A 25,697-nucleotide genomic window follows, 5' to 3' on the forward strand; every position below is an offset into this window, starting at 1 on the left:
ACCTGTCGTGCTTAGGGGCCTCCTTAGTATTTACCTGTTGTGGTTAGTGAGCTTAGAGGCCCGTTGTGGTGTTCAGCGGCCTCTCGGTGTTTACCTGTTGTATTTAGTGACGGTAGTGGCCTGTTGGTATTTACCTGCTGTATCTAGGGACCCGCGGGGCTGACGCGTGGCCGTGGCCGCCCCAGGGACGGCCCCGCAGGGACCCCTGCGCACCCTGCAGCGGGAGCAGCCCGCGGGGCTGGCCTTCCCGGAGCCCCCGCAGCACAGTTCCAAGGACGCAGGAACGGGGCTCGGTGTCGAAGCCATCGCTGTTGGTACAAGAGCCCCTCCAGAAGGGGGTTCCCCCTCGCTCCCCCGCGCACCCGCAGCCCCGGGTCACGGGCTGTCCCAGACGCGGCGCTGCCGGCCGCGGCAGCGCTCTGCCCAGCCAGAGTCCGTCTTCCCAGGGCCAGCAGAGGTGGGGCGGGGAGCCCCGGTCACAGGATGCTTCAGAGGACGGGAGGAGAAAGTGGCCAGATTGAGGGGATGTTAACAGTGCTGAGGGTTTGAAATCTTCAGTGGCGGCTTGGTTTTAGACCTTGGCAGAGGCCACCTTAACAGAGACAATAAAAGAGGTTTTAATGAAGGCAGGAGGGTGGCTCAGCCTGCTGGAGGGAAGAGCAGGCCAGGCTGTGCTGTGACAAACCCCTGCATGCACCACAGCCCTGCTGCTCCCGTGGCCTTGGGAAGGCACCGTGCCAGCCTCTCCAGCTGCCACCCCACTCCTCACACCCCTGAATGTGGCAGCTGCCCCTTCCCACCCCCTGCCACACCAGCAGCCTCAGGCTGCCCCACGCAGCCCATCCCCAAGCAATCCTGGTGGCACTGCTGTGTGGAGGGGGAACGGTGCAGGGACACGAGGCACACAGCACACACAGCTTCCCTCACTTCCAGGGACAGCTGAGGGTGAGTGAGGGGGGTGAGGGCAGCACAGACACCTGAAGAGCAGACTGGCAGAAATCTTGCAATAAACCCCAAACATCTCAGGTCCTGTGACAGGGGAGGCCTCTTACAGCCCCTCATTTCAAATGGCTTCTGCAAGGGCAAGTCAGGTCATGGACAGACAACAGGAACAAGCATTTTTGGAAGATGTCATCAGGGAGCTGCCTGTAGTGCAAATGCAAGGGACACTTGATGCTTTTTCACTCAGGTACAAAAAGCAACAAGCCATGGCCTTTCCCCACGGCCTTTCCCACGGACACCCCCCAGGAGGGACACAGCAGCACCAGCCTGGATGCTGCAGCTTCAGCAGGAACATCTCACCCTCTCATCCCATCTATGCTCCTGCTGTGAGGAGCTGGCTCCAGCTCCTTTGTACTTGTGCCAAAGGAGCCACGTCCTCTGGGATGGCTAGATCCAAACGTGGGGCATTCCCAGACACTGGAAGTCATGCTGCCAGATGTGCTGCAGCACCAAACAGGTGTCCCTGCTGGAGAGGACTTTTCAGCCACCCCGGTGGCTTTGGGATTCTCACTTCCGCACCAAGCATAAAGGCAAAGACACTCTGAGCCATCATAAAACAGCAACGCTGGAACCATGTGCGGGTGAAAGCCATCACCTCAGAGGGAGAAAGAAGCTGTTTCACATTGTATGTCACTTTTTTAATGCACTGACTCCATAATCGTCAGGAACAGCCCATAACAATCACAGCACAAGAGTCTGGGGATCATGTGCCACAGCAGAACCCTTGCTCTAGGCTCAAGTTTGATTTGAAGAGTCACAACCTCAAGTCACTTGAACAGCTGAAGAGGCTTTAATTTATGTACAGTAAAAACACAAGCACAGCAGTCAGGGGTTCCACACTGATGAACAGTCGCTGCACAGCCGGGACTTGCTCGGCTGCTGCTGCTCGGGCTGGATCAGCACTTTGCACTGCACAGGGCAGCTCAGGCCCGGGGCTGTGGGCTCACAGCCACACACCTACTGCAGAACTAACCTGTGTCCTGGCCCCAGCTGCTGCACCATGACAGGCAGGACCCCAGGTGAGAGCAGGATGATGCTGAGCTCTAATGTAACACACCCAGAGTGGGCAGTTTCGCTTTGGGCCATGGTCTGGTGCTGAGGCAGAGACACAGAGGGTCAGCTGGCTCCACCTTTCACAGAGCTGCTCCCAGCAGGAACTGTTCCTGCTCTATTCATGTCCAAAATGAAATGTTCACTCTTTCCAAGAAGTCTGAATCTCCTTTTAAGTTTTATAAACAGAAAAGCACCAAAGAGCTTTCTGTAAATATACACACGGAGTAACAAGTGGGGACACTTGCAGCATTCTCTCATCCACCTCCTATCCCTGCTTTTAATTCCCCACTTCCTCCTGCACTGAATTCTGAGTGACTCAGTGATCCTCTGTCCAAAACCCTTTAGCACTTTAAGGTCTGTGGTGTTCAGGCAGCGGAACACACCTCAGCCATGAGCACCCTAACCCTGCTGGTGGGGGTAGCATGGGACTGATCACAGCACTGAGCTCTACTTGGAGAGCTCAGAGCTAAGAAAAGCCCTGTCAGCACAGGCAGGCTTCACTGTCAGCCACAAGTCCTAAAGAACCATCCTGGGATGATGAAGGATATCCTATCCCCACTGGAGAGAATCTCAGTCCACAGGCAGAAGAGGCCACACACCTCAGCACACAGGCCCACAGAGCAGCAAATTTCTTCTGGGAGGAAAGCAGTGGTTCTGAGGAACCCTGCTGGGTAACTGCCTGTGACACACCCCTCAGCACTTCTGCTCTAGGATGGAGACTGCCTCCAGCACCTGGACACCCGCTGGCTTTGGGCTGGAACAGAACTGCTGTGCCAGGCTCTGGCTGCAGCCAGGGGAGCCCCAGAGGGAAAGGCTTTCCTGCTCAGAACATGGAATGACAAGATTCAGACAGCATGGAATGAATGACATGCAAATGAGTGCACAAAGTGTAGCCAACACCACACAGCAGCATTCCCGAGGGACGGCTCGGCCAGGCCACTGGTGTGGAGAACAGCCTCAGGAGTGCTGGGAATGGTGGGGGCCCGTGCCCTGCTCTTGTGGACCAACACCCCTCTCCCAGCCCCGCAACACTCCTGCCTGCCTGCACTGCTCTGAAATGCAGCAAAGGGGCTACTAGACCTGAGTGAGTGGCAAGAACTTCTGGTAATAGCTCTTTGTAACATCAATCATGAGCTCCTGGGTGCATTCCGGGAGTTCCCCAGAGAAGAGTCCTGGAAGAAGAACAAGAGTGTGACCATCAGTGTCCTTGAAGGAGAAAGCAAAAACAAGCTTCTACTCAGCATCCAAAGCACTGACTTGGATTAAACTGTAGGTAAATCCTAACAGAAGAGCAAACAGCTCTTCCCACATCCAGTAACACAACGGGATCGTTCCCATTGTCCCCCCTGGGTACACACACCTCCTGCCTGACACACGCCAGAGCAGCCAGCTTCATGAGGTCAATCTGTTACTTTTCCCCTCGCCTGGTGCCCTCTGCCTTTATCTCTGGGCACTAAGTGCCAACAGGCACGCTTGCCAGAGCAATCCCATTTTCAAACACAGAAGTGCCCTTATCCAGGCCCAGGAGGGTGCCGCTCCCGGGAGCGCACCTGGGCAGCCCGAGAAGACGGTGAAGGGCGGCACGACGGTCTCGGGGGGCAGCACCGTGTTGTCCAGGATCTTGCAGCAGTCTTTCAAAACACACCTACGGCCCTAAAGCACAGGGGAGGTAAAGGTTACACTGAAAACACCACATGCTTTTGCTTATTCCTGGTAAGTTACCTAGACTTCAACGCATTTAAGCACTGGGAATGTGTTCTGTATGAGGGGGTGTGGGAATAAATCTTTGCCCTGACTGAATGCCCTTCCCAACAAAATCCACTTTTTTCCTTTTTGAATGAGAAAAAGTCTGTTTGCTCTCGACCAACACGTGCATATGGATGTTAACACACCAGTGTGCAGGCTGCAGCCCAAGTCACACATTAAGGCAGCAAGGCCTCTAACTCAGCAGGCAGCAACCTTGACTGTTTGGTGTTTTTTCAGCAGAAACCCAGTTCTGCTCGTTGTCTGTGGGAAGGCTGCCTTCCCCGGCAGTCCCATCTGCCACAGTATCGTTGGGATGATTTCCCAAACAGCTGAACCTGCTGTCCTCAGAATGGCCAGCCTGAAAGCAGCCCTTTCTGTGGAGAAGGGAGCAGCAGGAGGCTGGGACAGCCAGCAGTGCCCAGGGCAGAGGAGCAGCACTCACGATGACGCAGTTCTTGCCGATGTGGACGTAGGAGCCGATCTGGGCCGCGTTGACAACACAGTCCTCCTCTATGAAGACGTGATCCCCGATGTGCAGAGGGAAAAATGCCACCCTGGGAGAGGAGAGCGATTGCTGAGGGGCACAACAGCCCCACTGACCCGCAGCACCACAGCCCCCTCTGCAGCTGCATGGCCAGGGGCAGATCTGATGGCAGAAGATCACACAGCAACTGGTCTGCTCTCAGCTCCCTCTGAAGGGCAGCCTGAACGAGCTGCAGGAGGACGCTGAGAATGAACAGAGAGCAAGTGAAACAAACTCTTCATACTTTATGGAGATATGAACACCTCCAGCTTTTCCACAGTGTGGGAACACTGACCCTCCAGCAAAGCTGAGGAAAAGGCAGGTTTGGAGGGACACATTTCTGCAGAAGGCCCGTGGCCCCTGAACACAGGTCTTAGCCCAGCCAATGTATTTGTTTAGGTATGCAGCTCTCAGCTCCAGTGCCCCCAAAGGCAGGGGAGCCCCTACCCTTTGCTGAACTTCTTGAAGGGGGGCCGGATGACGCTGCGGCTCTTCACCACGCAGTGCCGGCCCACCCGCACGTTGGCCAGGTCCCCGCGGATGATGCAGTCGTTCATCACGATGGTCTGGAGGGGAGAGAGGCAGAGCTGAGCCCCCGCGCCCACCCGTGCCACCGGCTCGTACACACAGACTCCCAGCACTGCTCAGCCCCCCCCGCGAGGTGACGTGACCTTGCAGGGGATTCTTTCAGTCCAAAGCAGAGGAGACGGGCTGTGCCCCGGGGAGCAGCGCTCGGGGCCGCGCGGCCTGCCGGAAGCGAGGGAGCGGGGCGGGGGCACCGCAGCCCCCTGCCCGCCCTTACCTTGCCGTTGAGCACGATGTTCTGGCTGCCGCACAGCACGGACTGCCGGCTCACCTTGTTGCCGGAGGCCTGCGGGGAGAGGGGCGGGTGAGTGCGGGGCCGCCCGCCGCTGCCCCCGCTCCCCGGGCCCCGCCGCCGCGGCACCGCAGCGCCTCATCGAGCCCGCCCCGGCCCCCGCACCGTCTCGATGTACTCGGACTTGTTGTACAGCATCTCGCTCAGCTCCATGGCGGCCCCTCCGCTTCCGCACCGGCCCCTCCCGCCTTCCGGCGCGGCCCTTCCCGCCGCTTCCGCCCGGTTGCCACGGACACGGGCCGCGCGCTTCCCGCCCGGAGCCGGCCGAGAGAGGAGCGGCCGCCATGGAGGGGCCGGGCGCGGGGGCCCTGAGCGGCGCCGAGAAGGAGAAGGTGCGGGCCGTGCGGGGCCGTGCGGGGCCGTGCGGGGCCGTGCGGGGGCCGTGCGGGGCCGGGCGGGGCCGGGCGGGGCCGTGCGGGGGCCGTGCGGGGCCGGGCGGGGGCCGGGCGGGGGCCGGCGCGGCGGTGCCAGCCCCAGCCCGGTGCGCTGTGTCTTGCAGCTGAGGGAGAAGCTGGCGCTGCTGCGGCGGGAGTACAGCGAGACCGTCAGCCGGCTGCGGGTGAGCGGGCCGGGCCGCGGGCGGGCCAGGCGGGGCTGAGGCGCCGGGAGGCCGGTCCCAGCCCCGCACCGTGTTGTGTCCGCAGCGGGCGCGGAGAGCCGAGCGAGCCCGGAGCCACGGCTGGGGCGGGACGGAGGGGGGAGGCCGGCGGCAACCGAGCCCCTCAGGTAAGAGCCGGGGGCCCTGCGGGCTGCCGTGCGCCTCCCCGGCCCCTGCCCTACCCCGGGTCCGGGCGGGTGGTTGCGGGGGCCCAGCCCAGCCACGGTTGCCCTCCGGTGCCCCACGGCCTGCCCCCCCCGGTGGTGCTGCCCCCCCCTCCGGTCCCCTCTCTGCAGCTGCTGCCACGTCCACAGCCTCCCACTCACACCCGGCCCTTCCCACGCTGCAGAGTCGGGATCTGCAGTAACATCTCTCTCCTCACCAGGTTTCAGTGCTCTCTGACCCCAGCTGTCTGATCCCACTCTTTCCCTCCTAACAAAGTTATCTCATTTTACTGTGTGATGTTTTTCTTGGGAGTACTTTACACAAATGACGTTTTTTTCCCACAGGTTCTAGAGATAACTTGTCTCCTAGTGCTGACAAACATGAAACCTCTCAACTACAGACTAAACCCAGCTTGGATCTTGACACAGAGAAGAAAACATCTGTCAGATGTGAACATGTCCCTGAATTCTTCAGTAAGGAGGGTGACCAGCAGGACAGCTCTGGGGCAGGGAGCACACAGGACAGCCAGGAAGGCCTCTGCTGTGGAAGTGTCAGACCTGCCCCTGAGGGGAAAAAACCCCAAACCTCCAGGAGCCTGATGAAGCTGAGGAGACGGACGAAGGCTCCGGTATTGGAAGAAAGGGAATCTGTGTGTGATGTGCATCTAACCAAGGCTGATGGAATGGTGACAACTGCCCGTGCAGAGGAGCTTCGGTCTCCTGTCTTCAGGCGGAGCAGCCTCTTGGACACTGAGCAAAATGCCCAGACAGCACCAAGAGCAGCACTTGTGTGGAGAGAAGACAACAGGTTGACTCCTCCTGATGCAGCATTTGGAGTTGTACAAGGGGTGCTTGAGGACAGTGTCCTTCCAGCAGTGCCTGAGCTGTCCCCGTGTGCCCTGAGGGACAGCAGCTGTGTCTGGCAGCCCAAGTCCCCAGGTGCTGCAGCCATGTCTGATAACCCTGGGCCTGCACAGCTGTGTTTAGAGAACAGTGACTCTGTTTTACTGGACACCAGTGGCAATGGAGGAAAAGAATCCCCCAGGATAACACAACAAGTGGATGGGGAGAGTGTGTGTGAAGATCAGGGAGAATTACGCAGGCTCCTGGATTTCATGTCAGAAAATGAAGTATTGCCTGCTGATGGAATTAACACTGAAACTAATGAGGGCAAAAGCTGTGAAGGAAATCAAAGTGATACTAATTCCTTTCCTGCAGATCTTGCTCTGGGAAGTGTTGAAGAACTGATGGAGAATCAACAGCTTGAAACTCAGTCAAGACTTTCTCCTCCAGAAAAGGTGACAGCTCCCGAAAGTGCACTGAACTCTTGCACCATGGTTGAAGGGCTTCTCTTCCCAGTGGAATACTATGTCAGGACAACTCGGCGCATGTCTAACTGCCAGAGGAAAGTGGACCTTGAAGCTGTGATTCTCAGCCAGCTGGGCAGAAGCAAGAAAGGCCAGCGAAGTAAGTGCAAGCAGAAAGATGCAAATTCAGATCGGTCCTCCCAAGAAATAGCTGAGAATGGTTTGGAGTCAGGAGTCATGCCCTTCCCTTTTCTTGGTGCAGAAAATGATGCAAGCAGTCCTCAGCAATCTCCTCCTGCATCCAGCAGCAGCAGCACGTCGCTTGGATCGGTTTCTCAAAGCAGCATCACCAGCACAAGGCGAGACCTGAGGCGACGGCAGCGGAGACGGAAGGGAAGAGGGTCTGGCTGCACCCCTGGGCAGTGGGGCTCACAGGAGCTGGGATTGAGCTCGGGGCTCATGGTGCCAGGGCAAAGCAGTTGTCCCCTGTCAAATGTGTGTCAGGGTGAAAAGGAAAGCTGTGATCTTGGAAAAGCACCTTCAGATGAGAGCAGGTTGTCTGCTGCTGCAGCCCTTGGGTCTGGGAAGACCAACGTGCCCAGCGCCGTCCAGCCAGCGAGTGCGAGTCCTGCTCCTGGGGGAAGCCAAGTGCTTGGCAAATGCCCAAAGACTCTGCTAGAGCAGGCTCAAAATCCTCTTCAGAGCAGTCATTCTCTGACCCCAGGGAATGAAGCTTTACCTGGCCATGTAGGAGATCTGGAAGCCAACTTACACGCCGAGAACCAGCCCGTGCACGGAGCCCACAGGGATGAGCAGCTCCCAGTGATCAACGTCCCTCTGCGCCGCTCCCGGCGCTCTGCACGGCACAGGGACAGCCCAGCCTCCCCAGGGCCTGCAGCCTCCCCAGGGCCTGCAGCCTCCCCAGGGCCTGCAGCCTCCCCAGGTACTGCAGCCTCCCCAGGTACTGCAGCCTCCCCAGGGCCTGCAGCCTCCCCAGGGCCTGCAGCCTCCCCAGGGACTGCAGCCTCCCCAGGTACTGCAGCCTCCCCAGGTACTGCAGCCCAGGAGCCAGGCAGGGACAGTCCAGTGAGCAAGTGCACTGCTGCTCACACTCTGCTGTATTTTTTTAATTCAAGAAAATACTATTTGTTTTTTAAATAAGAGACCTTTTTTAAAACTACAGATCATTGTGGCAGTGATATTTTAGCTGCAGGCTTGATACTGAGCAACTGCAGAGTGTAATGTCTTTCCAGAAAAGTGCCACTTCTGTGTGTTCAAAAGGAAATAGCTTCTTTTTTTTTTAATTAGAGTGGTGCTCTGGATGAGAGGTTCTGAAGCAGCTGGTTGCTGGGGATTTTATTATGTGACTTTCTCATATTGTTGTGTTTTTCTTTGTCTAGATGAGAGCAAAAGAGGACGTAGCCATCCAGCAGCTTCTGAGGGTCCTGCTTCTCCTGGCCTCCCTGCCACAGACCTCAATACCTGCAGCTCTCGCCTCCCCTTCCGCAGCCTGCAGTGGCTGGCCCCCACTCTGGGTGTCAGAGACTTTCACCTGCCTGATGAGGAATTTGGACCACTAAAACTTGAGAAATTGGCATCTTCCCCTGTGAATGACTTGGAAGTTTTTGTTCCCAGTGTGTTTGGAGATGATGCCGCTTCAGAGGACGAACCAGATGCACAAATGGATCCAGAAGGGAAAAGGCTCACAAGTAATTTGCTTTTGCCCTTGAGAACTAGATGGCCCAAGTTACCTCATGGAGAAAGCCCAGCTTCCAAGAGGGAACTTCCCACCCGTGAATTGCTCTTTACGCCCATGGGGAGTGTCCTAGCTGCTGCTCCCCTTCAGCCCGAGTCCCAGATTTCTGAGCCTATTTTCCCTGTAGTGGGTGCAACCCCTGCTGTTCCACCCTCAGGACACAGTGAGCTCTGTCCTTCCCCACAGCCCAGCCTGCCTTTCTCCCAGGAAGCATCTGTCCCAGCCCTGCAGGATAGGGAATGCAAAGCCTCTGCCCTTCCACAGCACTGGGACAGCTGTGGGGCAGGATCTGCTAGAGGAGAGGAGAAACAACATCCAACATCGCCTTTAGAAGCTGAAGGAGGTCCCAGTAATCAACCTTCTGAAGCTGTGGCCTTGGAGAAGCACCAGCAGTCAGAGAGCAAAGAGCAGAGATCCTGCAGAGCCTCCCCTGAGCAGGTATCAAGCTGGTTCCTTCACCAAGGCTACTAAACCATGGGTTGTGGGCGAGTCCTCTTTTGCAGGGTCTTACCTGACTTCAGGGAAAGACCTCTTTGCATGCCAGCCCTGAAGGCTGCCTGTTAGCTGACTTGGTGAATGTTGGTTTTCATCTGCTGCCACAGGTCTTTTGACCTCAAGAGCAAATTCTTTAAAATCCTGCTTGATTAAAACTGGAGGTGTGGGTTTTGATGCTGGTTGCAGGATATGTGTTTGAAATGGGAATGTGAACAAAAAGTTGCTGGTACCCACATAGTGTGAGTTAAAGAAAATTTCCAGCTAAGATTTGGTAAAGGAGATTAAGTGACTCACATGTGGAACGGGTGCTGAGAGAATGACTGTGCTCTGAAGGCTGAGATGGAGGGTGGTGGTAAAAGACAATTTTCAGGTGAAACCAGGAAATAACCTGCCTGGGATCTCTTTGTTTTTCAAAGACATGCAAGAACAAAGAGGTGCTCCTATCATAGCTCTCCAACAGATGCATGCAGAGTGAATTCTTGCCTTGTTCTTGCAGGTGCTGAGTGTAATTTCAAAGTTGAATTATCCTTATTCTTTACTTGTTTGTGCAGAAAACAGCTGGAGCAGGACAGTTGACTCCAGCACTGCTTGATGGCCTGAGAGAGGAGAGCTTGCAGCTTGTATCAAAGCTAAAGGTGGGACAACATGGGGTAACTGTTTACTGAGTCAGTGGCAGTTCTCTGGTACCAAGTTAAACGAAAGCGTCATTCACAATGCAGAACAGTTAGTGCTGTCTAATTTGATCAGTGCTGCCTTCACTTGGGGTGAGCCATGCTGGAAGGTTAGGTTGCTCTGTCTCCTTTCGACTGGTAAAGGATTTCAGTGGTTGTTTCTGAACAAGTGCCTAAACACATGCAGATGTCTTAACAAACAGAACTGCTGCATTTTTCTTTAGCCCCAGGGAAGATGATCTCAGCCCTGTACCCCTGTTGCCTGGGTACATTGCCGTGGCTCCTGCCACCCCTTCAGGCACTAATTAAAGGAGCAGATGGTGTGAGGGTCCCACACTGCCCAGTGCACCTGTAGGTGGTCACACCTTCTGGCATGCAGCCCCCATCACATACCAATGTATTTGCAGCTCTGGGGTGAAAGGTTCTCCTTGGTGCTTCCCTGGTACTTCACTGAAAACTAAATATGATGAGCCTTATGCTTCAGCCTCCAGTTCTCATCACACTGAACATCAAGTGTTTTTCTCAGGCTGAACCTCCATGTTAGATAACTATGTCAGAAGAAAACCAGCACTGTTGTTTTGGGACAGGATTCCTCAAGCTCCTGTGCTGTGGACGTGAGCACAATGTGGTGGGGAGCAGCTGGCAGCAAGGAGCTGTGTGTGGTGACAGCCTGTGAGAGTTCTGTCTCCCTGTGGAAACCTCTGGCATCTGACCACTGGGAAAAGCTCCACACTTGGCAGCTTGGAGAGGTATGAACACCATCCTTATTTCTAGAATTTAGGGCAACTTTCATGTCCCAGTGTGTTAGTTTCCAAGATACAGGGATTTTACAGTCAGATACAAAGTTAGTTCTTTAGGTGTCATAAATTTTTCATGCCATCAGACAACAGAGGAGAATGATCTATCTGCACTGCTGATGGAGGAGGCCAGTAGCTTGTATGGTTGCATGTTATCTGCTGGAATCCATATAATTTGACTTGAAACACTCTGGAAAATGGGAAAAAATTCAAGGGATATTGTGAGTGACAATAAATTCTTCTTTTGGCATCCTAGATTCCTGTAATCCAGATTGTTCCTCTGCCAGACACCTGCAATCTCATGTGTGTAGCACTAGGAGACCTGGAGATTGGAGAAATAAGGTGGTGTATTTGTTTCTTACTAGTGCTTTGCACACAGAATAGCTGCAGCTTGACTCTCTTGAGTAGTGGCTGAAATTATCTCTTATTAATGTATCACTTTCTCAGTTGCTTTAACAGTTGGAAAATATGGAAGGGATTTCTAAAAATCTACTATAAAGACTTGTTATTCACCCCAGGAGGTGCCAGATTGGTTAAACACAGGCATATTTTTAGATGCTGTGGCATGTTTGAATGATGCTTCCTTCTGTCCTTACATGTACTTTTCTCTTAATTTAGGCTTTTGCTTTATTCTACTGAGAATGACTCATTCAAGCAATCACTAGTAAAAGCTGGAAATATAAAAGCTGTTCTTGGGCTACAGGAGAGGAGGCTGGTCAGCAGCTGCAGGACTGGGCAAGAACAGCAAGTGGAAATGGTATCTCTTGCAGAGACGGGAAGGTGAGTCTGCTGGTTTTTGGGGGGTCTCTGTGGCAGGTGGAAGAAAGGTATGGAAACAGCTCTGGGTTCCTCTCCTTTCTGGAGGTGTGCTGGGTGCAGAGCACACGTATTATTTTGTCATTATTTTTCTCACGTGCTAATCTGCTGTTCAGGAACAAGGATGGACAGACTTTGATGCCCCCTGAAGAAACGGTTTTAGCTTTTGCTGAAGTAGAAGGAATGAGAGAGGCCTTGGTTGGCACCACTGCAGTGAACAGCATCGTTGTTTGGTCAGTGTTTCCTTTGCAGTTCAGGGAGTTGACTTGCAGGTGTTTGCTGTGGCTGTACAGATGGTACACAGGGGTGCTGGGGGGCAGCTGGTTTGCCTGTGAAGGGGTGATTGTCAAAGGGTAACTTCTGTACAGTTGGAATGAACTCGGCTGCTGCAACCCCTCTTCTTGCCTTTGCATCACGTTGGTTGCATCTCCTCCTGTGGCCTCTTGTCTTAGTTTATGTGAAACCAATAATGTCTCTGTCTTGCATAGCAGTGTAGCAGTGGTTAGGAAAGAAGAGCTAGAAGGTGGAAACTCATTCAGGTTTTGTTTTCACCAAGTGCAGGAATTTGAAGACAGGCCAGCTGCTGAAGAAGATGCACATTGGCTGTTCCTACCTGGCTTCCATCTGCCACCGGGCGTACTCCGACTCGGTAGGTAGGAGAGAACCCAGGTGAAGGGGTATTGGTTGCAGGTACCCCAGGGTATCAACTGCTTGGAGCCAAGATTCATACTAATGAGGCTTTCCCACTTCCTTTCGTCCGTGCTGTGACTGCAGATGGATTTTTGCAGTTTATCAGGGATTTGATTGTTTTCAGGGAGCCTTTTGCCTTTTGGAACAAGAATGTCTTGTCTGATAATGATGGCTCCAAAGAGTCTGACTCTCTGGAGACTTCCTCAGTGCCCCAGGGCTCCCCGTGCTGGCCTGTGGCTGTTCTGAGACCTGCTGTTGTCACCTGTGCTGGTTTGCAGGGAATTCTTGTTAAATTTTAAGCTCCTAGGGATTAAAATGGGGCCCAGAAATTTTACTTTAAATGTCACCTCATCCTAATGCAAGTTTAACTTTTTCAGACAGAAAGTTTAGTGCATAAATCCGTGGGGTCACTGTGCTGTCATCCTACTGCATTGCATCAGCCCTTATCAGTCAGCAGCTGCTTTGGGTTTTATCTAATTTGATAAGGAAAGTAAACCATTTCTGTTTTATTTAGTAAAAATAATGCATCACTGTCCACGGGGCTCTGATTATAGACAGAATGTAGCAATTAATTTTTGGAAAATTCCTTGGGTTTTTCCCCGCTTGCTGTTGATTTTAGTGATGTCTTTTTCCTCTCTGCCCCAGGGCCTCCTGTTTGTTGTGTTAAGCCATCCCCACGCCAAAGAGAGCGAGTCCTGTGGAAGCCCCGCGTTCCGGCTGGTGGCGTTCAACCCCCGCACGGCCCGCGGCGCGGGGGTGCTGTGCTCCTCCCTCCCGCCGGGACAGGCTGGAAGGCAAGGACCGGGACTCCCTGTGGCTGCGGGACTCCTCCGGGGTGGGCCGGGGGGACCCCTGAGCGCGCTGAGCAGCGCTGCTGGCCGGGACCCAGCTGCCATCTCCCGGCGACAAGGGGGCTGCATCCGCCGCTGCCGCGGGCCCCGTGCGCGGGCCGGGATGGGGCGAGGCCGTTTCCTGGCGGCTTCCTGCCCAGCCTGTGCCCTGACCTCCCGCTCGGGCCTGCCCTGCTCCCCCCGCGCGGCAGTGGAAACGCTGTAACGGGGGGAACATCAGGCAACACCCCCGGGGAACGCGCCAGGAGCCTTTGTGCTGGTCAGAGTGCCTGGGGGGGTCAGGGAAGCTTAGCAGCTCTGCAGCCAGATGACCTTTTCCTTCCCATCGCTTGTGTTTTGAAGACTAAGCTGTTTGGGGCTCAGTCTTGCCATGTGCTCCCACCCCTCGTCGTCCTTCCTGTGTGCACAAGTGTCAGTGGGTTGAGGTCTTGGCTGACTGAGCAATTTTCAAGTGTGTGCCGAGGCTGTGGAAGGACTGTCCTGACATCCTTTGTTCTCAGGTGCACTGAGAACAGTTACAACTTAACTAGTTAAAAACTAGATAATTGTAAAACGTGGTGTGATAGCGTTGTGACAAGCATGGCAGAGCTGTCCCCCTCTGTGTCTCCGCAGGTACCTGGAGGGTGACGTGCAGGACACCTCTGCCGTGGCCGTGCTGACCTCGGGAGCCATCGCGGTGTGGGACCTGCTGCTGGGGCACTGCACGGCCCTGCTGCCCCCGGGGCCCCAGGGCAGCTGGGCACTGGCCCGCTGGGCCACCAGCAGTGCCTGCCTGCTGGCCGGGCAGCGGGACGGGACTGTCTGCCTGTACCGGTACCGGCAGCCCCAGCCGGGGGCGGCCTGACGAGGGTCTGCAGCACCCGTGGGGCCTGGGGGGCAGCGGGGCTGCTGGTAGCTGGCTCTGCGGGGCTGGGCAGGCGCTGCCGGGTGCTCTGGTGTGTGCAGGGACATTAAACCAGTTTTCTTTGGAACGACTCCGAGTCTGATGCCGTGCCGGGGTGGGGGGCTCTGCCCAGGGGGCTCTCTTGTGGGTCTCTGCCTGGGGTTCTCCTGGAGGTCTCTGCCCTGGAGCCCTCCTGGGCATCTCTGTCCCGAGGGTCCCTCAGGGGGGTCTTTGCCTGGGATCTCTCCTGGGGGTCTTTGCCTGGCTTCCTTCTGGGTGGCTCTGCCTGGCATCCCTCCTGGGGGTCTCTGTCTAAGTCCCTCTGCCCGGGGGGGTCTCTGCCTAGGGCTGTCCTGGGGGGGCTTTTCCTGGGGCTGTCCTGGGGGTCCCTGCCCTGGAGGTCCGTTCTGGGGGGTCTCTGCCCTGAGGGTCCCTCATGGGGGTCTCTTCCCGGGGTCTCTCCGGGGAGTCCGCCCGGGTCCCTCGGGCCCCGCCTGGCGCGGCCGCCGCCCACCAGGGGTCGCTGTGGCCGCAGCCGCCCAGCGCGCGGCGGCCCCGCCCCCCGTGCTCTCGCTGGCCGCGCGCGGTGCCCGCTGGGAGCAGGTCACCATGGCGGCCCGTGTCCTCTGGGCCTGTGTCCGCCGCCTCCCGCCGGCCCCGCGGCCCGCCGCCATCGCCACCCTCTGCCCGCGCCGCCCGCCGCGCCCGGCTCCGCTGCTGCCGCAGCCGCTGCCGCAGGTAAGGCCCGGCCGGGGGCGGGGGCGGCCCGGCGCTGCCCGCTGCTGCCCGGCGCTGCCCGTGTCTTCCAGGTGCCGCGGGCGGCCGGGCCGCTCTGCCGCCGCTTCTCCGACCTGCCGCCCCTGACCTTGGCGGACATCAAGGACCGCGTCCTCTACGTCCTCAAGCTGTACGACAAGATCGACCCCGAGAAGGCGAGTGGGGGCGGGGGCTGGCGGGGCGGGCCTGCCGCCGGCGCTGCGGGGAGGGAGGCGCTGCGGGCCCTGGCGGGAGGTACCGACCGGGCCGACCGAAAGGCTCCAGGTTAGCGCTCGGTCCCGCCGCGGGGTCTGTCGTACCTGTCTGTCGTGGCCGCAGCCAAATGCTCTTTGGCTTTCCCTCCCCCAGCTCACAGCCGAGTCCCACTTCATGAAAGACCTGGGTTTGGACAGTTTGGACCAAGTGGAAATTATCATGGCCATGGAAGACGAATTCGGTAATTCGGAGCTGTGCGTCCTCGGGGTCACTGCTGCCTTTTCTGGGTGATCCTCGAGCACGGTGATGCCAAATGAGCATTGGTTCTTTTCTGTGAGCAGCAGCGTTGACTTTTTTTCTGATGTAATTCAAAGAAAATCGTGGAGTTCTGGCCCAGTGAGGGGAAGTGCTGAGGGCACTGGTGAGAGGCAGGAGCTGGGGTCTGGCTGTCTCCTTCGTGCTCTGTGCCCTGGGAGCACTGAGGGCTCCTGCCCCCAGCCCCCCTGGGCACCAGGCTGGGGAGGGACAGATGGGTGGGGAGTGGGTGTTATGCTGCATCTGGAGCTGAGCTCGGCTTCTGCTTGTCAAGTTTCAGATACTCCAGGGTTTTCCTGGCCAGATTTTTTTTCATGATCAATACCTGATGTTACTGGGGGAAAAAAGGTTCTTTTTTCTTTGCTCCTTTATATTCCCAGTTTCTTTTTACTTCATTTTGGACTTGTCCATGCATTCAAATTCTGGAGGAAGTGCCTCATTTGTCACTTTGGGCCATAAGTGTCTCTGCAATTTGGTCATTCTCTAAAACCCAGGCAGATGTTTTGCTTTCAGAGCCCCTGCTGATGCTGTGTATTTAGTGGGTGGAGTGTTAGTGTGTGGCCACAAGGGCTGGAAAGAAGAATGTAGATGTTCTGGAGTGTGTTTCTGAGCAGCTTCACCATCGGGAGCCCTCCTGTTCCCAGCTCTGCACGAGCTGTGGGTTGTGTGAGTGCCCAGCTCTGCACCTGAGGGGCTTCAGGCCCTGGAGTTCCAGATCATCCCCTCCAGCTGCACCACGGTGGCTGCAGGGGCTCTGGGAAGGTGTTGGTGGCTTCAGTGAGGTGTGAGGGGCACTGGCCAGCTCCACCCCCTCTGTCACTTGCCCAGGAGCAGCAGGAGCACAGCTGGTCCCTGGGCAGTGACACGGTGCTGCTGTCCCCAGCAGTGCCCTCCCAGCTGCAGCAGCCCAGCCAGCAGCAATTCCTTCCTGTGGCCTTGCTCCTGTTTCCGTTGTTTTGGTCTAAATCTGTGCACTTTCTTCCAGGATTCGAAATTCCTGATGGAGATGCAGAAAAGTTAATGTGTCCACAAGAGATTGTAGATTACATCGCAGATAAGAAGGATGTTTATGAATAAAAAACGTTTCTTGAAAGCTGGGTAAGCAGAAATGTGCTCCTGGGAGTGTCCCGGGTCCCCAGGGCACACAGGGTGCCCAGACACAGCAGTGGGTGGTGCCAGTGGAGGGGAGGGTCTGGCAGGAGGGGACAGCAGCCTGGGGCTGTGGCAGGCAGGGGGCTGCAGGGGGCTGGCAGGACTGCCTGCTCTGAGGGGGGAGGATGGAGTGTGTGTGTTTCCCTGCTGGAGTGATGTTTGTCTCACCGTGTGGCCCCTCCAGCACTCGGGTCACCCATGGGGCTTGTAGTGGGTGACAGGGGGACTTTGGTCGCCAGAGTCCCTGTCACTGCTCCTGGGTGGGCACCTCGGCGAGCGCCGCCCCCACCAGCCCCAGCCGGGAAGGAAACAGGCAGGAAAGGGTTATTGGAGCCAGTGCCCTGAGGGGCTGCAGGGGAAATGAGCCGGGCCTCAGGCCGGGCTGTGCAGCAGATCAGTCCCTGTTCCTGTTTGTTCCTCGGTGTGCTCTGGCCTCCCCTGGGCCGGGTGGAGCTGCTGCCCACCCTGGGCCAAGGCAGAAGTTGCAGCAACTCCAAAGCCCTGTGGGTTTGCCCGTGGTCTTCAGCTTGTTGTGTCTCTGCCTGACCCACTCCTTTGGTGCTTTTGGTTCTTGGTTTATGAAATGGTAAATAAGTGGATTTGTTTTTGACAGGAGGTGTCTCTGCCACCAGGACTGGGCTGGTGCCAGCAGGTGACACGAGCGCACATGCTGGACCGTTGCTGCTCTCAAAGTTGTACTTGGAGGTTGTATTTAAAGCTGTATGAATGTGTTGTCTTTGAAAACACACACACAAAGGAATAAATATCTAAGACCACTGTCATGTTGGTGACTCTCCCGTTTCCCACTGTGGGTGGTCCCTGTTGGTGTCCGGGGTGTGAGGGAGACCCCAGGGGACAGTCACCCACTGCAGGCCCCTTCTCTGCCCCCAGCGCTGCTCGCCGGGCGGGTCACCCCGGGGCTCAAGCACCGGAGGTGTCCGTGTCGGGGCGGGCTCTGAGCGTGTTTCCCTGCGGGCGTTCCTGCCTTTCCTCCTCCCGCTGCGCGGGAAGCGCCCGCAGGGCTGGTGCTGCTGCCACTCGGCGCTGCTCCTCCCCTGCTCTCCCCGCGGGTGTTTGCTTTTCCCAGTAACCGCCCTCCTGCTGCCTTCCCTGCTCACTGCATCAGTGCTGCTGAAAACAAGCCAGTTTGAGAGGCTTCTGCTTTCCCGATGGAAAGTAAAAGGTGGGAATGACTGCGGGTGCTGAAAAGCGAAACAGCATCAGTGTGTGTCCCAGCTGGCTGCGGGGGCTGGTGCTCAGTCTCCTCCGACAGAAACAAGTTATTTCTGGGCGCTGCACAGTTTCCCCCCTGAGCCAAGAAACACTTTGATGTGTTGGAGAGGCACAGGGAGCCAAGAAGGTGTCCCCGGGGAACGGATCCTCTGGCAATCAGGTGGTAGAGGATGGAAAGTGGACCCAGCTCGGCCTGCAGGGCACACGGGGCTGAGGCGCAGGGAGGGTGTTCCCGGGGGCTCCTTTGGAGCTGCCAGTCACAGATGCCCTTGCCTGGCACTAGCCCCTGGGCAGGGTGACCCCCCCTGTCCTCAGCTCCCTGATAGTGCTGGGTGGGAGCCCCGAGCCTTTGGAAACCCCGTAATTCCTCCTGCACCTCAAATATGTTCTGACGTTTTTCTCACAGGTGCCATGTTGGAACTGGTGGGAAACAGTCATGTTTCAGAACACACTAGATGACCTTTAAAGGTTCCTTCCAACCCAAACCCCTCCATGCTTTGGTCACCATGTCCATGGTGGTTTCGAGGTGCCAGCTTAGAGGCAGGAGTGACAGTGGGGGCAGAACCCTTTGCCCCCTGGGTGGTTGCTGGGTTCTTTGGTGGTGTGGCTCTGGGAGAGCTGGTGAAGGAACCCCAGCCAGATCTGTACTCGAGGCAGAGCTGGGGTGGCTGGAGGTTGCTCTGGGCCCAGCCTGTGTCTTGGAGCCCTGGCAAATCCTAGTAGTGGCTTTTCTGGGATCATATAATCATGGAATGGTTTGGGTTTGAAGGGACCTTTAAAGACCATCTATTTCCCACCTCCCACCAGCCCAGGTTGCTCCAAGCCCCATCCAACCTGCCCTTCAACACTGCCGGGGATGGGGCAGCCACAGCTTCTCTGGGCAACCTGGTCCAGGGTCTCACCATCCATAAAGAGAATAATTTCTTCCTAATGCCTGAATCTCCCCCGTGCCAGCTTAAAACCATCCTCTCCCTGGTCCTATCATTCCATGCCCTCGTAAATGGTCCCTCCCCAGCTTTTCCTGTAGGATAAGTCCCTTTGTTAGCGGGAGGGGGGCGGGCAGAAGGCTTGTGCCCACCGAGGAGCAGCTCCTGTGCCACCCCTGTCCCCAGCCCTGCACCCCCGAGGGTGGGGCTAAGAGCCCCGATCAGCACCCCCGCCCCCTCGCCGTGCTCCTCCGGTGCCGGTAGGGCGGGACCGGCTTAATCCCCCTCCGGTGCCTCCGCCCCGCCGCAACGGGGACGGGCGGGGGCTTCCTGCCGCCGCCCCCGGCAGAACCGGCAGCTCCGCCGCGACATGCAACGGCGTCGGTTCCCGTCGCTCCAGGTCTCCCGGCTCTTGGCCGCTGCAGGTGAGCACCGGGGGCCGCCCCCAGACCCAGGGCAGGGTCGGGGGGGTGGGTGGCGGAGCGCGGTTGTGCCCACCGCCCTCCCGGCCGTACCCCCTCCCGCCGCCCACCGGCCCCGCGGGATGCTGCGCTGGATGCGGGCGGGTCTGCTGGCTCTTGGGCGGCCAGAGCCGCGGGGTCCTGGCGTCGGGTGGGCGGCAGGCTGGACGCGCCGACCGTGTGCCCGGGTGACGGGTCCGAGGGGCTGAGGGTGACCCTGCTCCCACCGAGTGGGGGGCGGGCGGGCCCCCCTGCCTTGGCGGTGGCTGGTGGGGCTGTGCGCGCCGGCCGTGCCCGCCTGGGCTGGCGGCCCCGCTGGACGCGGCCAGGGCAGAAAAATGGGCGTTTCCAGCACGTGGCTGGGTCGGCAGGAGTCGGTTTCGTTTGCTGGGATGAAGGCAGGTGGTTTCCAGCGAGGTTCGGGTCGTTCCTGAGCATCTTTACCGGCGATGTTGCTCATGGTTAATGGAGGAGGACACAGAGAGTCCCTCACTGGCAGCTCTGGGGGTCGCGGTGCCAATGCCTGACACCGGTTCTCTCCCCAGTGATCATGGAGTGCTGTGCACGGCTCTGCCCTGCTGTTGGCAGCAGGACGGGCCCCACGCCGGGCACTGCTGTCCCGTGTGCCCACCCGGGGACCGCGCCGGGGGAGCACAGCCAGACAGGTAGCACCGCACCGCGACTGCCCCGCTCCCGGCCCCGCGTTGGCGACACCACGGAACAGACACGTGCCTTGGTGGCACCCTGGGCTGGCCGGGGGTGTGGGTGCCACGCTGGGCCCGGGATGCTGAGCTGGTGGCTGGGGCGTGCCAGCCGTGGGTTAGCCCTGCTCAGCCTCCCCCATCTGCCTCTGCCCCTAGATCCGGAGCAAGGAGCTGGCACGGGGCGGGTGCCGATGCCGGAGGTTTTGGGGCGGCTGCGGACACAGGCTGAGCTGCTGCCCTTCCCTGGGACCCCCACCGAGCTCCCCAGCCCCCAGGGGAGCCCTGCAGGGCCCCAGGCAGGGGAGAAGGGGACAGGGCCTGTGGGGCGGGACGGACCAGCCCCCCATGGCCCAGGACTCCATTTCTCTGCAGGCGTGGTTGAGCAGGCAGCAGCAGCAGGCAGCGCGCGGCCGGGTCCTGCCCCAGGGCCCGTGGAGCTGGACACGGCTCTGACCACCCTATCTCCCCGCAGTGTGACTGCAAAAAGTGCCACAGCCACACAGGGGATCCCCTCACATTCACCAACCTCTGCAATGGTGCCCAGCTCTGATGGGGGGCTGCAGGGGTCCCCCATCACCCTGCCAGGACAGAGCCCCACAGGGCTGGGGATTGCACAGAGACATGGGGGCTCACACAGCCCCTCATCCCCAGACCCAAGGGCTGTGGGGGATCCAGCCACCACCGTCCCACAGGGGACGAGCCCAAGGGCTCGTCTGAGCCTTGCACCAGCCACAGACAGCCCTGTGCCAGGGACAATGAGGACATCACCTGTTGTAGAGGGGCTGCAGAGGCTGCTGAGCTCAGCGGGGACACTGCAGGGGACACGGCCAGGGCTGCCAGGGCGAGGATGGGGCTCTGAGTGGCGTGGGACAGACATTGCCTGGCAGGGTCCTCGCTCTGCCCTTCACCCCTCTTTGCCTTTTCTGGGACCTCGTGGCTATAGGGACCTGCTGCTGGCCAGCACAGCTCAGCCGGCCATGGGAACAGGGCCAACCTCACTGCCTGCCACAGGCAAGGGGTCAGGTCTGCCTGTCCCCACTGCCATGGCTGGCACCTCAGGGGTGACATCCCCCGGCCCCGGGGGAGCCCTGGACTTGACCACAAGAGTGTTGGGGCCACCTGGCACAGAGGGTCCCCCTGAGCATGGCCATGGCCCCCTGGGTCAGACCTTAGTGGCCCTGGGCAGCAGTGTTGCAGGACAGAGTAGTGTGTCATACACCGGCCCAGGGGCCCTCCATGTGCCCCGATCCCGACAGCCTGACCCAACTGGTGACTCTGTACCCATGTCACAGACCCCACAGCACCTCCTGGGGACCAGCCAGGGTGTTTCATTGCTCAGCCCCACCGTGGGGACCCCCCTGGCAGAGGTGTTGAGGGGGACGCTGGTGGCTGCAGGTGATTCCAAGCCCTGGGCAGCAACTGACTCCCCATCAGCCCCTGGGTCCCCCCAGATGCTCACTTGGTCTCAGCCTGCATCTTCCCTGAGGTTGACCACCCCTGTGGATGTCACTGTCACCACCACCGCAGCTGCCACCACCAGCCCAGCACTGCCTGGGGACATGGGGATGGTCACGCCAGATCCCAGTGCTGCTCTATTGCAGGGGGATGCGACAGACCTGACGTGGGGTCTGCCAACTCCTCTGCCCACCATGATGCCAGCACCCCCCCAGCAGCCCACTGATCCCCCCGGGACTCTGGGCCACCATGTGGGCCCTGGGTCCCCCCCAGCTGCCAGGGACACAGACCTGGTGCAGCCATCAGGCAGCCCCGGAGCGTGGCTGGATGGTGACACCCCCCAAGTGATGCCCACGCCAGCTGGGGCAGGCAGGGCCCCCCAGGTGTTCATCGTGGAGGATCAGCCACCCCTCCTGAAAGGTGGGTCTGGGGAATTTGGGACCCTCTCACTGGGCATGGCAGGAGGCAAAGAGATCTGAGGAGCCATCAGCTGGGGGGGGTGGAGGGGGTGGGGGTGGGGTGTCAGTGGTGGTGACCCCCAGGGCAGGCAGTGCAGGTCCCTGTTGTGCTGATTCCTGTCTCTCCCTGCAGTGTCCCTGCTCCGCATCCCCTGTGAACTCGTGCTGGACATGGGGTTCAGCCCAGCCCTGCAGGACCCTGGGTCCCCTGAGCACCAGGATCTGCTGCACAGCTTCAACCATACGGTGAGTGGGGTCCAGGGCCAGGGGGGTTGTATGGTGGGGGGGGAGGGGGGGGTGTCACCCTGCACTGCACTCAACCTTCCTCCCTGCTCAGGTGGCCCCACTCTTCATGTCAGTGCCCGGGTTCCTGCGGCTGGAGGTGACAAGGATCAGGTGGGTGCAGCTTGTGATGCTCCTGCTCTCCCACGCTGCGGGGACACTGTGGTGCTGGACCTGGGCGGGGGGTTTGAGCCCCCCGGGCCTGGTGGGTGTCCCCGCAGGGAGGGCAGCGTGGTGTTGCAGTACGACGCGCTGTTCGCGGCCGAGCGGGTGCGGGCGCCAGGGCTGGGCGCGCTCCTGGACGTGGCGCTGGGCTCCGGCGCGGCCCCCCCCGGGCGGGCGGTGGGCACGGCCCCCGTCCTGCGCAACGTGGCTCTGGGTGAGTGAGGGGCTGCTGGGGGCTCTGGGGCCCAGCCAGGGCTGTGTCAGGGTGGGCAGGTGCCTGGCCCTGCTCTCTGCTGGGTAGGGAGGGGGGCACAGCCAAACCCCCCTCTCTGCAGCACGGCCGCTGGACCCCTGTGCTGTGCTCTTCACCTGCCGCGCCGGCTTCACCTGCGTGTCCGGGGCGGATGGGAACGTCACCTGCACCTCCCTCTGCCACCGCCACTACTGCAAGAACCATGGCATCTGCACCCACCTGCCGGGCCACCAGCCCCTCTGCCAGTGAGTGCCCCAGGGACCAGCCCTGGGGGGGGTCAGGTGCCATCCCCTCCGGTGGCTCATGGCCTCCCTTGGCAGGTGCCCCGTTGGCAGCGATTTCTGGTTCGTGGGGCTGCGCTGTGACTACCGGGTGACGCAGCAGAGCCTGCTGGGCATGGCTGCAGGGGTCCTGCTCAGCATTGTCCTCCTGGGCGCCGTCCTCGCTGCCATCGCCATCCGCCGGTTCAAGGTGCTGCTGCTGGAGGCCAGGGCTGACCAGACCCGCAGCAGGTGGGATGCATGGGGCTGGAGGGAGGGGGGGGGCAATGGGCAGCAGCTGAGCTTGGCCAAGGAAAATACCTCCCACCAGCTGATGGCAGGCAGGGGTGCTAGGGCCAGGAAAGCATGTGCAGGGCCCAGGAGCAGCTGGTCCATCACCCCACAGAGCTACAGTGGAGACCCCTGGCTGGGTGGGGGTGTCTGGCTGGGCATGTGGCCATGCCAGCCATGCCCAGAGATGCTCATGGCCATGCCAGTGTGGTGCCTGGGGTGGGGGACACATGCATGGCTTGGCGCCCAGGGGGCGGGAAGCGGCGTGCAGGCAGGAAAGGCGTGCCCGAGGCTGCAGGGCTGGAGGGGCTGCAGGGGCTGTGGTTGCACTGACCTGCTGCAGGCTGTGCTCACTGGTGGAGGGACACCAGCTGTGCTGATGAGCTGATGGCTCCACTGTCCTGGCCCTGCTGCTCTCCCCACCAGTATTTCGTAATGTGCCATGGGGATTGTTCCCGAGGAAACCGCTGCAACAACCGCGGGGCTGCGGCAGATGTTGGGTGTCGGGGAAGGACCCTGCCCCAGTGCCATGAAACGTGTGTGTGTGTCTTGCCCCGCAGCTACCGGCGGTTCTGCCGGCTGGATGATGTCTCAGCCCAGTACTGGTCACGTTCCTGGCTGCCCTCGGCCAGCTCGCTGGACAACCTGGCCTTCAGCAACTCGGAGGAGCTGCTGCACCTGCAGATCCTGGACAACGGCTGCTGCAGCTGCCAGGAGGGCTCGGGCACCACTGGCAGTGCCAAGCAGCGCCCAGCACTGTCCGCCCGCCCGGCCCACCCGCCCAGGTAGGTTTGCCCAGGCCGTGTCTGCAGCGCCCAGTAGCAAGGGCTGATCCACAGGGAGAAGCAGAGAATTGAGGGCCTGGGGGGCACAGCCCCTGCTGGCCTCCCTGCATTCACCAACCACCCCTGGGAGGGGTAACACTGCAGCCTCCTGTGGTGTCCCAAGCAGAAATAAGTGGTTTCTTGCCCCTGCCCCCACTGTGAGGCATGTTGTGCTGGGGACTGGTTTACCAAGGGTTCACATCTGCAGGAAGCAGGGTGGTTGTGTGCGTATCAGAAAGTCTCATAATCAGCTTCCAGGGGTGTAAATGGAAAAAGGGCCCTGGAGGTTTCCAGTTTCATGAGGAAAGGGCCCTAAAGCCAGGGCCACCCCCTCCCTAGATCAGGCTAGCACAGCCACAGCTAAGGAACAACCCTTGGCTGCTGTGCTGCGGCTCAGCGCTGCTGCGGGGACCTGGGAACATGTTTGCAGACACAGGGCAGTGAGCAGGTTTGCTCCTGAGCTCCCAAGGCAGCTTCAGCACCAGCAGATTGACTTCTACCCTCTCCTTCCCCTTTTAATTGCTGATGAGTTTTCTCCCCAGTTTCCAGTATGACTGGGACACAAGTTCTAGCAGCATGAACGACCCCATGGTGGACTCAGGAAAAGCCAGTGATATCTCAGTGTCCAGCTGGCCCATGGAGCCCATCCCGTGGACACCCTTTCCCCTCCTCCATCAACTTTCTAGGCAGCGACCGGTGAGCAAAGCCTGGGGAGCAGCTCTGGGGAGGGGAGCTGTGAGGGGGGTCATGCTACTCCCTCCCCAGACTGGGGCTGCAGGCAGGGGCAGGTGCCCAGATACCCTTTCTCACCCCACCCTGGAGAGTGTGGCTCTGGTGGGAGCCTCCAGGGGAGGAGCTGGGAGGCATCAGCTCCTTCCCGGCTGGAGGGCAGTGACTCTGCTTGGAGTTACAGGAGGAAATTGCTCTCCCTCCAGCACAAAGGCAGGCGGCCACACTCCTACTGCGAGGGGATGGAGCTGGCCACGCTGGAGAGGAGCTGGACAGCCTGAGGAGCACGGAGAACAACACAGGCAACAAGGTTCAGCTTTTAAAACCAACCACATTTTATTTCCACGTAACAAGCTCAGTGAAGGAATTTCAAACACTTTGACAATACAATCAAGGCGGGGGTGATGTCAAGTTCCACTGGAGGCAGTGTCCTGGGAGATCACCTGCCAACGTGTGCACCACTGCTTCGGACCAGACTTGAGAAGCCAGCTTTGGCTTGGGACAGTGTACTTCATCCTAAGGAGTTACAGAGAAGTGTCCAGGAACACACAATGCTGGCATCCAACAGAGTCAATGACTTACATCCGGCAATTGGAAAATAAAGTCGAACAGATTCTTGAAGTCACATCATACTATGTACATACATGGTCTGCCCTACAGCCATTTCAGAACAAGCTAAGCCACTGTGAAAAGTGAAATACAAATTAAGCGCTGCTGCATTGTTCATCATGATTAATGTAAATGAGGTATAAATTTAAACACCAGTACATCTTAAGCATGAAAGTTTGTTTTCCAAAATGCTCTCCTTATTTGCAAGTGTCCTCTTGAGCATCTAGCTGGGCACAAATGGTGGGGTCATCTGAACATGGGGCGTCTGAAGAACTCAGAGGATGAGGGCAACGGGATCCCAAAGGTGCTCGAATAGAAAAGGAAAAAGCAAGCTGCAGTTTTCTACACTTATATTCTCATCTCATAGTGGGCAAGTTGA

The 25,697-nt window shown here is 58.7% G+C and overlaps 5 protein-coding genes across 13 annotated transcripts in view; 3 read left to right on the forward strand and 2 right to left on the reverse strand.

Annotated features, from left to right (window-relative positions):
* Positions 1 to 1,773: 1,773 nt before the first annotated feature.
* Positions 1,774 to 5,400, reverse strand: DCTN5 (dynactin subunit 5). The gene is made up of 6 exons (XM_051632284.1): positions 5,307 to 5,400; positions 5,127 to 5,195; positions 4,772 to 4,890; positions 4,244 to 4,355; positions 3,606 to 3,708; positions 1,774 to 3,227 (listed from the first exon to the last, which is right to left on the reverse strand). Exons 1-6 carry the CDS (start codon positions 5,352 to 5,354, stop codon positions 3,130 to 3,132), a joined length of 549 nt encoding a protein of 182 aa, XP_051488244.1. The 5' UTR covers positions 5,355 to 5,400; the 3' UTR covers positions 1,774 to 3,129.
* Positions 5,401 to 5,440: 40 nt separating this feature from the next.
* On the forward strand, positions 5,441 to 14,298 carry PALB2 (partner and localizer of BRCA2). The gene is made up of 13 exons (XM_051632285.1): positions 5,441 to 5,533; positions 5,701 to 5,760; positions 5,846 to 5,927; positions 6,309 to 8,213; positions 8,671 to 9,464; positions 10,073 to 10,156; positions 10,780 to 10,941; positions 11,246 to 11,331; positions 11,608 to 11,769; positions 11,922 to 12,038; positions 12,367 to 12,454; positions 13,141 to 13,289; positions 13,959 to 14,298. The coding sequence occupies exons 1-13, from the start codon at positions 5,486 to 5,488 to the stop codon at positions 14,188 to 14,190; spliced, it is 3,969 nt and encodes a 1,322-aa protein (XP_051488245.1). The 5' UTR covers positions 5,441 to 5,485; the 3' UTR covers positions 14,191 to 14,298.
* A 513-nt stretch (positions 14,299 to 14,811) lies between these two features.
* On the forward strand, positions 14,812 to 17,450 carry NDUFAB1 (NADH:ubiquinone oxidoreductase subunit AB1). The gene is made up of 5 exons (XM_051632287.1): positions 14,812 to 14,967; positions 15,039 to 15,161; positions 15,355 to 15,442; positions 16,502 to 16,614; positions 17,282 to 17,450. Exons 1-4 carry the CDS (start codon positions 14,839 to 14,841, stop codon positions 16,591 to 16,593), a joined length of 432 nt encoding a protein of 143 aa, XP_051488247.1. The 5' UTR covers positions 14,812 to 14,838; the 3' UTR covers positions 16,594 to 16,614; positions 17,282 to 17,450.
* A 1,740-nt stretch (positions 17,451 to 19,190) lies between these two features.
* LOC127390311 (interphotoreceptor matrix proteoglycan 2-like) overlaps positions 19,191 to 25,697 on the forward strand; it is a 7,564-nt gene continuing 1,057 nt past the window's right edge. The window contains exons 1-10 of one of the 3 annotated variants that reach the window (XM_051631716.1): positions 19,191 to 19,252; positions 19,834 to 19,953; positions 22,039 to 22,151; positions 22,243 to 22,301; positions 22,409 to 22,566; positions 22,688 to 22,850; positions 22,926 to 23,117; positions 23,717 to 23,941; positions 24,523 to 24,676; positions 24,916 to 25,697. The exon at positions 24,916 to 25,697 is cut by the window's right edge and continues 1,057 nt beyond it. In XM_051631716.1, the coding sequence (XP_051487676.1) occupies positions 19,198 to 19,252; positions 19,834 to 19,953; positions 22,039 to 22,151; positions 22,243 to 22,301; positions 22,409 to 22,566; positions 22,688 to 22,850; positions 22,926 to 23,117; positions 23,717 to 23,941; positions 24,523 to 24,676; positions 24,916 to 24,990 (1,314 nt within the window). In that variant the 5' untranslated portion in view covers positions 19,191 to 19,197 and the 3' untranslated portion in view covers positions 24,991 to 25,697. Of the gene's footprint in view, positions 19,253 to 19,833; positions 19,954 to 20,299; positions 21,868 to 22,038; positions 22,152 to 22,242; positions 22,302 to 22,408; positions 22,580 to 22,687; positions 22,851 to 22,925; positions 23,118 to 23,716; positions 23,942 to 24,522; positions 24,677 to 24,915 lie in introns of those variants that run through there. The other 2 variants (XM_051631714.1, XM_051631715.1) reach the window with 2 other exon arrangements.
* Positions 25,021 to 25,697, reverse strand: part of TNRC6A (trinucleotide repeat containing adaptor 6A) — a 48,175-nt gene continuing 47,498 nt past the window's right edge. For all 7 annotated transcript variants that reach the window (XM_051631709.1, XM_051631712.1, XM_051631710.1 and 4 more), the window contains one exon: positions 25,021 to 25,697. This exon is cut by the window's right edge and continues 2,142 nt beyond it. The gene's annotated coding sequence lies outside the window, so the exon portion shown is untranslated.

The sequence above is a fragment of the Apus apus genome, chromosome 14, assembly GCF_020740795.1.
Source record: "Apus apus isolate bApuApu2 chromosome 14, bApuApu2.pri.cur, whole genome shotgun sequence".
NCBI lineage: Eukaryota > Metazoa > Chordata > Aves > Apodiformes > Apodidae > Apus > Apus apus.

Excerpts from the sequence above, each read along its gene's own strand:
- DCTN5 (XM_051632284.1), bottom strand. The coding sequence starts at position 5,354 with ATGGAGCTGAGCGAGATGCTGTACAACAAGTCCGAGTACATCGAGACG. Across the intron at positions 5,196-5,306 it reads AGTCCGAGTACATCGAGACG|GCCTCCGGCAACAAGGTGAG; the intron begins GTGCGGGGGCCG and ends CTCTCCCCGCAG. Across the intron at positions 3,228-3,605 it reads CGTCTTCTCGGGCTGCCCAG|GACTCTTCTCTGGGGAACTC; the intron begins GTGCGCTCCCGG and ends TTCTTCTTCCAG.
- NDUFAB1 (XM_051632287.1), top strand. The coding sequence starts at position 14,839 with ATGGCGGCCCGTGTCCTCTGGGCCTGTGTCCGCCGCCTCCCGCCGGCC. Across the intron at positions 15,162-15,354 it reads ACAAGATCGACCCCGAGAAG|CTCACAGCCGAGTCCCACTT; the intron begins GCGAGTGGGGGC and ends TCCCTCCCCCAG. Across the intron at positions 15,443-16,501 it reads GGCCATGGAAGACGAATTCG|GATTCGAAATTCCTGATGGA; the intron begins GTAATTCGGAGC and ends ACTTTCTTCCAG.
- PALB2 (XM_051632285.1), top strand. The coding sequence starts at position 5,486 with ATGGAGGGGCCGGGCGCGGGGGCCCTGAGCGGCGCCGAGAAGGAGAAG. Across the intron at positions 5,534-5,700 it reads GCGGCGCCGAGAAGGAGAAG|CTGAGGGAGAAGCTGGCGCT; the intron begins GTGCGGGCCGTG and ends TGTGTCTTGCAG. Across the intron at positions 12,039-12,366 it reads GTGAACAGCATCGTTGTTTG|GAATTTGAAGACAGGCCAGC; the intron begins GTCAGTGTTTCC and ends CACCAAGTGCAG.